This window comes from Anneissia japonica, unplaced genomic scaffold (genome assembly GCF_011630105.1).
Source record: "Anneissia japonica isolate Jap-2015-1 unplaced genomic scaffold, ASM1163010v1 scaffold288290_len239259_cov183, whole genome shotgun sequence".
NCBI lineage: Eukaryota > Metazoa > Echinodermata > Crinoidea > Comatulida > Comatulidae > Anneissia > Anneissia japonica.
In genome coordinates, this window is record NW_022746555.1 from 54,900 (window position 1) to 65,849 (window position 10,950).

Genomic DNA, 10,950 nt, shown 5'->3' on the forward strand with positions numbered 1-10,950 from the left:
TATTTATTGGAAGATATAATGCTTATTCAAATTAAGGTGACAACCAATCATGATCAAATATTACTGTTTTTTTTTTTAAATCTTTAAACACATGTGTTGCTGGAATATGCAAATTAATCATGCCTCATCAACCTCAATGTATTACAGTATAGTATATACAAATTTCCTTTGATAGATTTGGTCCAAATTAAATTCTGCATAATAATTTGCATAAATTAAATCATAAGTTGGATGATACCATGAATAGAAACACAATTTTTAATTTGAAACTTGATTTTAGTTAATTCAGTACGTTAAATAATTATGTGTTGATGTTATTGGTACAAGAATTCTAATTCAAAAAATAAATTAAAATCATAAACGCATTTAATAATAAATACAATTCTACTAGTTATTTTTTTGAAGCATTCTATTATTCTTATTAAATTAAAAACAATAGGCATTATTATCGCTGAATACATTGCTGTTAAATACAATTCAATTTGTGAATGCGAGTATCACAAACATAATTACAACTATAAAATAAAAAGACAAAACAACTACAAAACACGTACATACACATACAAAGAAACCCTCATCATAGATCTCCACCCCAGGGGTGGGAATCATTTTTTAGTTGTACTGTACTAAAATTTCCAAAGACTTCTTACCAACAATATACATCAACAATATCAAGATTTTGCTATTTGAGTTTTTTTTTTCTGTAGACCTTGGTAGGATAAATTGCTCCAATTTAGGTTCAATTTGCAAACAGGCAACACTTGAACTATGTTTTTTTTTTTATTGTTGATTTATTTAATACTTGGTAATTCCTATAGTCATTAGTTGGATATTATTTTTCATCTTTTAAGTACATTCCCTACACTAACTACTGCCCTCTATAGAGAGGAGTGTCTCCTGGCGAGGTTTTTTTTTTTTTTTTTACAGTGAAACAAGATTTGAACAAACTAAAGCAATTGAATGAATCACAATCATGTGAAGAAAAACCCTACAAAAATATTTTTATTAAAAAAAATTTGTTATTGAATTGGAAGAATTAAAGTAGATCAGAAGACACCCTTGTGTACTACAATATACTTTAAAAGTTTAAATTTTGACTTTTGGTACTGCATTATTGCAACAGGGTATTGTTCATACATTGGCTTGGTTTAATTTTCAGTTGAATTTCTTAGTAATTGGAGATTTTGCTTTGCACAATTCTATACCAAAAAACCATATATTTATTGCAATAGGAGATATCTACTTAGGAAAGAATTATCATAAATCTCAATCATTTACTTGTAAAAAATAATAAGTACAGCAATTCAGTTTGACCAACCAAACCATTTTTTCAGCTACTAATTGGGATTAATTTCTCTGATTATAAATGGAACAAATACACATCAGTGGAGTACCTATTAAAACACACTCCTTTCTCATTTTAAATATGGACATTTTTTTGCATTATTTGTAGTCTCCAGAATTTATAATATTTTTAACCATAAGGGATTTTTTTGTGTCACGACAATACAACCTAAAATAAAAAATAGCGTTACCTACCACTTAAAATAATGATATATAAAAATATCAAATTCCAAACTGACATATAAAAATACTAAATTATTTACAATTACACTATCAGACCCTTTATCAGTATAATATCTAGCCCTGGAGTCTGAACACCACAACAGGATCCACTATGGAGTTTACTTTTTTTCCTTTTAAAACATAATCTAGTGTACAAAAGGCACAAGGGAAGTGGTAAATACATGTAACCTACACATGCACATAACCATTAGCACACAAACATGCAATTGACACGTGTATTGTTACTATCGGCAATGTTAGTATAAAGACTAAATTGTCATAATTCATTCAAACATTGCAAATCTTCAGAAAAAATAATTTACAACAAAATTCAGAATCATTGAATACCAGTGAAAAATACACTCACTGATCCCATAAACAAACAAAACAAAATGTTTACATCACAAAACAATTTCTTATTTAAAATTAATATTTAAATCAAATAAAAATACAACAATTCCTCAGACATAACACAAATCCATCTTATTTTATGTAAACGGAAGATTTTTTTTCTTTGCATCAAGGTTCATAAGAGATTATAGTTAACTTGCACGCTATTTTAAGACTGCATAGCTAATTACCTAATCTAAATAAATTAGCATAAAACACAACAGGACACCTGCTATTTTCATCTGATTTTGGGGTACAATTCTTGACAGTTTTCATCTTTACATACATTTCATAGTTACGATTACTATTTTTTATTTTACAATAAATTAAATCAATTATGGTAATCCTAATAAGAGCAATTACAATATAATTATTCATACAATTATTTTTATAACAAATATAATTCTGATAAAACATTAAAATTATAATTATCATGCAATAATTAATATATTATATATTAATTATATTTATAAAATTATTTTATAACAATATTGTAAAGCTCTATTGGAAGTGTCCTACATTTATAAGAACTGATGTTTAATTGTTATTTATTATTATTGCTAGTGTTTGGAAGAATAGATTATGTGGACAGCTTGCAAATTATGTTACTGATCAGATTGACAAATGGAAGAAAGCAAACATGCATTATTTACAGGACTCTCGAATTCAATGGACGCTGTTGAACATGAAATTAACCGTATGTAGAGTGCAGCACAAATAACAACCACAGAATGGTGTACAGTTAAAAATTATTTTATTGTAAAAGACTATTTCTTCTTAAACCGCATTCAATTTCATGCACTCTTCAGTTTTTGATGTGTTGGCATACCAACTTTATAAATAAAAACAGAACATCAAGGCTTTATTGATTATTGATTGTTTATGAACAATTTCTATCACATGGTGAAAGCAAGCCATACATGTAAACATCATCCGGTCCAAGAATTTGAATGTTCCAAAAAATATCCATATATCAATACAGCTAAGTAGTTCAAGAAACTTTTAAATGAAGTTTAAAATAAAAATTCAGTACCTTCAACTGACAGAAAACAATTGAAAATGAATTGAATAAGATTTAACTAATACCAGAAACAAAAATGACCAAATATAATTTTGGAAAACATCCTGAAAAAAGAAAAGAAATAAGAATTTGTAAGGTCTGTTAATAGATCCATCTTTGAAAAAATACAGTAGCAATCAAAGACCGGTTTTTCCAAGAAATCAAAGATACTTCACTGTTCTTATGCAATCTAAAAAAAACATGAGTTTGGGGGTAAATAATTTCCAAGAAATCAAAGCTTAAAGATGGGGGAAAAAGAAAAAAAAAAGTTTTTCTAAGAAATCAGAGCTCAAAGAAAATGGATATTTAATCACAAAAAATGGAGACTTCAGTATGATTAGCTGCCTTCCCAGCTGGATTAGGAAATAAAGAAATTGGCTTTGGTTGTGTGTGATGGTATGCAGTTTCCATAAGTGTCACCCTCCTGCTCCAAAATATGAAGTAGTTGTCATGATGCAAACCATATGGTTTTTGCCTTGGGTGAGTACAACTCAAGGTCTCAAGAAAGATTACAAAATTGAGGTGTCTGCCTCAGTAGCCAAAGGAAATTTCCACTAAAGAAATATTTCTCTTGTTTTCATACATTTATCTGTGAACCTTTTTGATTGCACACAAACAATTGGCAACATTTCTGGAAAATTTACATAGCGAAAATAAAACAAAATTTGGGTCGGATTTCATTCTTTCCATTGTGTTAGAACTTTGAATTCAGATATGGTCGATTGTAGGCTAGCTAGTCTTAAATCATTCATCAAGTTAAAAGTTATACATTAATTATTTCTAGTGAACAATGTACAATTATTAAAATAATTACTAAAGAAATTACAAGACATTAAAAACAGATTTTATTGTTCTTCACACATAAAGCATCATTAAAGTTATTGAAGATAGGGGTACGTTAGTGCAAATTTATACAGCATTTTAATGCACGCAATTTCTTAATATGAAATTGGTGTTAAACTTGGATTAAGTTATATTTTTTTATATCAGAGTCAGTAATATATTAATGAATGATTTGGGAATAACATAGATTATCTATGTACCAAAAACTATTATTTTGAAACGTCCTTCCATAAATCAAACGCAAATTTCTTTGACAAATTTCTCTCATTTATTGCTGTAAATTATCACTGAAAACTTGAATTCTGCAGTATCGTAAAGGTCTCACTATAAGTAACAATCATAATATCGAAATATGGAATAAAATATGAATATGGGAAATGGTTTGCTAATCTTTAAGGTTTTAGGAGTTGAAATTCTGCCATGTTTTATTGAGGCGTTGTTTATGGCCTCGAAGGCGGCTGCAACTTGCATACACGATTTTAATGATTAATTACTGAATGGTGTTTAGATCTTTTAGTGCTTAAACAGAAGTAGACGTTAACTTAAGCATGGAACATTGTCATATTTATACCGTTTATTTATGACTCTGCCTTAAGTGTAGTTTTCTTCACGGCTTACTAAAACAGACCAATGCATGTGTTTAATAATTAATTATAAAGTTTAATATTTATTTTTACGAAAATGACCACGAAAAGGGAAAGATGTTTGGAATAAAAGTACAAATAATAATAATAATTAAAAAAAACATTTCTGTAATCATGGAAAGATTGACTGCTGGTATAAAAAGATAGTTGAAGGTGAAAAAAAATGAAGACTGGAGAAAGTTTTAAAGTAAAATATTGCAAACAGAGTGAAGAAAAAAGAAAAAAACAAATTGTAAAAGAGAGTAGAGAAAGACAAAAGCATTTTGTTAAGATTGAATGTAAGTAGTAGAACTTGTAAAGAAAATTTTAATGGATAGCAAACAGTTGAAAGTTTAAGAAATACACAATATTGGAAAGATTACTGTAAATCATGGGAAGACGGAGCAAAATTTTAAAGAAAATTGTAGTGTTGGAACCAGTAGAAAGTAAAATACTAATACGAAAAGAGTTGAACTAAATTTAAACATAAAACAACATCTGAGTCCTGCCTGTCATTTGTTTTTCTTTGCTCCATATTAAATGTGGAAGCGATACTCGAATCAATAATTGAGAGCCAGGTATTACTAATTAACAACTGGATGACACCATTTTGATACATTCTGAATTAGACGAAAGAAATTTCGTACATATGTATAATCCTTGTATAAAGTTAAAATACAATATTTTTGGCTCCGAATATCAATATTGAAATTCTGTACTGATATTTTGTAAATATCTTATACTGTATATCATACACCATAAAGTAAGCGAAAGGCTTTCATATTAATAGATTGACTTTTAAAAAATCTATCAACTATGATGCCTTGCAGAGAAGGTATAACGTTGTTTATTCCGCTTATCCACATATTTATACGATACATAATAACTTAAGTCCTTAAGTTCAATGTTATCTAACGCAGTTTATTATCTAGCGCAGTTCACTCTAAAAAGCATTGCTGTTTACTTCTTAGTCGACTGGATACCATGGGTACATCATATCAAGTTTCAAGTGTGACGCAGTTGATGTGTTACAATGCTAAATAGACTTGGCCATGCACAACAGATGTGAGAAGCAGAATCACCATCATCCAACTTCTCATCCACCTACTGCCAACACTCCACCCATATATGGTCATCATTCAGTCGCATCAAGATGTCACAGGTCAACTGAATCTAAGTTTTCTCCAAGGAAACTTCTAATTGCAAATCAAAGTAGAGCAGACTGCCTAAGCCTAAAGGTACAATAGGCCATGCTAGTACATAAAACGCAATGAGACAAATTAAGAAAATTTGGTAAAGTATCAGATATTAATTTGATGTAAAGTATGAGCAAGAGAATTATAAGGATGACAACACTTATTTTTACAGTTTTCAAAAAAACTACCTACTCATTATTAAAAGTTGTTTAATTTTGACTTCCTAAGTTGGATGTTAGTGGCACCTATGTGCTCCCATAGATATCAGATTTAAGAGCTGATGTTATTATAGGCAATGCTTGTGATTGGTTATATTGTTGTCATAAAACACCATGTCATCATCATGACAGCAGCTGGAAACCCATTATTATAGACCACAACTAAAACTTATTTTTTACTTCCACTGATGTAAAACTTTTTGTGGTAACAAATGAAAAAGGTGTTTAAAAAAATTGGAAAATGTTGGTTGGGCAATATTGTCAATGAAGAATGGTCGTTGATTAGGTTTAACTTTAATGGATTGTTCCAAAATTCCAAAAAAATTGTAAACAATTTTATAAAAGAAAAATAGCTGGTTTAGTGGTAAAAATATGATAGAATTGTGTAGATGAATGGGTTTGTTGAGGGCTAGATTTCATATTTACAGAAATGTTGATGACTTTGATACTGTTCATTGGCTAATATCTCATTGTTTATGGCAGAAGAAAAGTAACAACAGAAAGTTAATTACATGCATGGAAATTAAAGTTGATCTTATCATCGAAACTAGCGATGGTACTTGTGACCTTTCTGGAAGAAAGAAGCTGCAAAAAGGTCTTGAATTGGAGTCAAATTACAGACAACTGCACCTGGAAAACAGATCACATAATCAACAAGGTAACAGCTGGCAGGGGGAGGAAAGCTAATACATCAACTCTACATAAGCAGACAGTTTCCATATAACACTTTGCAACAGATAATAAGCATGTTGAAATATTGACACTCTAGGCAAATAAGAGTGTGAAAATGCAAATAGAAATGAGGGACAAAATATCATTTTCAAGGGATTAAATGATCAGTATTTAAAATGCAGATCTGTTTCTTAGTGCTTGCATTGCATAATATTTATCAACTCCTCCTTGCAAGCATAATTAATGTTGCGTAAATATTGCATTAATTAGTTCAATAGATAAATAAATAATTACCGAAAACAAAGGTCAAGATAGTCTTTCAAGGGCATACTTTTCAAGGTGATACAGTTCACTGGATGGAAATGATGAAAATAACAGGCTACCATACACACTTTTAATACTAACTACAAGATGAATCTAATAACTACAGAAAAAATCTATATTAGTACTATTGTTATTTAGTATTGCTGCTTCACATAGGCACCAAGTCCAGACGTCTATCCGTATAGCAAGTAACAACATCTGAAATGGAGTCTACATATTACCTGTAAATTTATTTCAAGGGTGATATGGTGGTATTAGTAACTGATATTACATTTAAAGCTAATTTTAGACTCAAAGCAGCTATTTCCAAGACATTTTTTGGATGGCTCACACTGGTTTTTTATGCCTGGAAAAACCCTATAATCTTGGGATTGGATATTATAAAGCATGTAGATTCATACAGATTTTAAACTCTTAAAATCAGAGTATGACACCATACTATTTTTTTCAATTGTTTATCGCCTTTTTTTTCCTTCAAAAATTGTCAGCACGAGGCTTCTTTAAAATGTCAAAACCCAAACGTTCCTTCAACATGGCTTCTGACTATCATCAGAAATTTGCAAAAAAGGAAGTTGGCCATTGTCTGATTAGGGGAGGAACACTAAACAAATCTTTAACTTGGCCTAACATACATATATAAAATTACAAAACATGACATTCCCACTTCAATAAGTGGTTAAGTATGAACAGTTATTACAAACAATTTTAACTAAATAAAGAAAAACAAGATCAATTACAATGTCTGGATGTACAAATCCATCAAAGAAATAAAACAAATAAAACTTCAGATATGTCAAAGGTTAATCCTAATTTGCATAGAAAATATATCCACAATCACTGAATGGATTCAGCTCAATTCTACATTTTAACAAGTAACATTAAAAATCATTTTATAAAACTGATTATGTCTGGTTGTTAAAATACCATTAATAATCAGCTTCAAATAATAATTAACGACCATATAATGTCTCTTCTCATTTTCCCCATATTTCTTATAAAATAGTATAATACAAAAGTAATTTTATTATAGGGATTTTTTTTTTTAAGTTACCCTATAACCATGTCAGGATGCTATCCATTTTGCTTGGTAACAGGTCCGCTTCCATGTCCGTCAAAATATCGGAATTAAACGGCTCAGGTAAACTGGGTAAATCATCATTTTCCATATTTATTTGCGTCGAATCTGGTGCTTCCATGGATGCTATGTCTACACTAGTACCTGGCATGGAGTCGAGGAACTCCGGTGGCATTCTGTGCGTGTTGTTATTGATGTGTAAATTTAGGTCGGGTTTCTTCTCAACTGTAAAAGCAACGGATATATAACATTGAAAACGATATGTATCTATGTTCGTTAATTCACTACCGCCATCCAGATATTAATGTGGTCACATGGCTTGGCAAACAGCGTATCAAGATAATTACAACTACATTCATATCTAGAATATAATTTAGTACAAAAATGAATTTAAACGTTAATGGCAATAAAATCCAGATAAAATTCATTATATCTTGCAAACTTTATATAAAATGTTACTATTTTATTTTAATAATATCTGGATCCAGATGAATTTTTCCAATAAATATAAGAGAATAGTTAAATAAATTTATCTGGTTTATGTATTTGACGATAAGTATAAATCAAACGTGATTAATGTTGAGATATCAAGCTTTCAGAGACGACGCAGCATACAAACTTTCTCACATGTTAAAGAGTTCAAGTTTCCAGTGAATCAAGACAGTCTCCTGAAAATGATGACGGCCTGTCGCACACAAGCAAAAATCTTCCGGACAAAAATCCACAAATTCATGATATTTGTATGTTTTTATTAGTAAAGTGTATTATCAAATTGTCTTTCTAACTTCACCTGGTGACGGGTATCAACACATGCACCATAGATTAGATGCGTTAAGAAAGTTCATTCAAACTCATCCCTTGAAAGTGGGACTCCTACAAAAACCAACTGATACAGCCTAGTAGACCGAATCCGATATTGACAGAAACAAGATAGCAACAGGCGACGTTGTCCATAACTGTAACAAGGTAGACTTGCCAGCCCAAAACCAGCCTACTTTCACTAATTTTAATTAGCATAATAATGTGGCAGTATTAATGTATATTTCAGAAGCTGTACAGTAATACTAATTTGGCAATAGCAAGTCCATGCCAGTAAATGACCCATCATTTTAAAGCTTATAATGTGGAGAATAAGAATACATATTCAAAGCCAATTTTCTTGTTTTGGTCATTGATGTTGGTTTTGGTATGGCATGACCTAAGAAATTTCTAGGATTTGAACCCGGTACACTAAAAAGAGAAGATGGGCACTTTCCACCAAACCACAAATACACCTGGGGCTGGATTTATCAAACTAGAAATCAGCTTAAATTCATTTTCAGTCCATTTTTATGCTTTTAAGTCAGATTTATCAATATTGCTTAGCCCAAAAATTGCTCAAACTTAAAAAGTCAATTGTACGCATGTGCCATCTAAGACAATTTTTAAGCTAAGATTTTTCTAAAATGGCTTGATAAATCAACTTAAGATTATTTGCTTAGGGACATCTTAACTTTTTTGACTTAAGACACTTGCTAAGCTGAGATTGATAAATCCTGGGACAGAAAATTAGGAATACTGACTCACCAGTGTCTGTCTCCATTTCATCTAAGTTGGTGATGATGCCATCTGGAGTTCTCGGATGACTGTAATTGCTCATGCCGCATCCACTGTCTCCACTTTCCTGCCGGTTGTGTCCTAGGAAGGGATCCAGTCCAGCCGTGCTTCCTGTGTTCACTTCATCATCATCATTAATTTCTCTTCGAATCTGGATCTCCTTGAATAAAAAGGAGAGATATGATTTTTAAATGTAAAAAATGTTTTCATGCAGTTTAAATTAAAAACCTCTAAGCCAATTTTTTTTTAAATCCACTTTTTTTTAAAATTTTCGGATAATTATATCATCATTTTGTAATATACTTTATGGCCTGTATTTACTGTACTGTCTTTGAGATTAATAAAAAAAACCAAAAAATCTGAAAGAGATGTACAGTGGTACGAACTGAAATGAAAATATGGATTTAGACTAAAGGAAGGAATCGGACTCTCTAACATCTAGAATACTACTAATATTTACAGAAAGCAATAGAATGATTAAGCAAACAAAACAAAGTTTATTGAATCTACCTAAGAGAAAATGATTGATATCTCGTTACGTTTGTATTGTACATGTAACAATGCTGACAACTACTGGGTTTGTTTTTATAGAGTTGTGAGTTCTAATGAAGCTGAATTGATTCTTCAGCCATCAAGAAAAGATATTCCATTCATTGAATAAAAAGTCTCTCAATAGTCACATAGATTGTGCAAGTAGAAATGAATAAACAATCAAACAAAATTGAAACACACTTTTGTTTATAAGAACACATTTCATAAGAATCTATAAGACTGAGGCTGAAATTGCTTTAAAAAATCAGAACAAACTGAGGCTGAGGTAAAATCTCAAATAAGGTTTCAATGGAAAAACCTAAAAAAAACCAACAAATCAGGCTAGCCATACTTAAAATATTAATTAATCTCTAAAAAGTTTATAACATTAATGTATATCTATTCCATTAATGTGATCAGATACGATCTAATCTGTCCCTGTGTCTTTCTGACAACAAGAGGGTCACTAAATTTATGGTGCAGTGTAAAATACGAACAAAATAAGAACAAAATAACATTTTGGGCCTGAAATTGGCAAAAAAAATAAGAACACCGAGTCTGGGCAAAATTTGAATGTTTCTTATACAAAAAGTGTAATATACTGTACATTAATTCACTTTCCCTTATTAGCATTTCTACAAATGTTATTGCTGCGAAGCAGCCAATTCATATTCTTGACAGCAATTTGACCTCTGAAAGGTAATTGTTTGTCAAAAAACAAGGGCCTAAGACGACTGAAAAGCGGAGTTTCCTTCTCTCGTTCTGCCGGGTAAAATCAATTACTTTAGGCGACCTTTGTAGACTAACCTACACGTACCAACGTCCGCATGTCGCGCTAGCCTTATCCTACTCTAGG

At 30.7% G+C, this 10,950-nt stretch overlaps 1 protein-coding gene across 2 annotated transcripts in view; it reads right to left on the bottom strand.

The window, feature by feature from the left end:
* The window catches only part of LOC117120242 (transcriptional coactivator YAP1-like), a 37,368-nt gene continuing 26,418 nt past the window's right edge, over positions 1-10,950 (bottom strand). Inside the window, exons 4-5 of one of the 2 annotated variants that reach the window (XM_033265258.1) lie at positions 9,534-9,714; positions 1-8,192 (exon numbers count right to left, since the gene is read on the bottom strand). In XM_033265258.1, the coding sequence (XP_033121149.1) occupies positions 7,945-8,192; positions 9,534-9,714 (429 nt within the window). In that variant the 3' untranslated portion in view covers positions 1-7,944. Of the gene's footprint in view, positions 8,193-9,533; positions 9,724-10,950 lie in introns of both variants that reach the window. The other variant, XM_033265257.1, reaches the window with a different exon arrangement.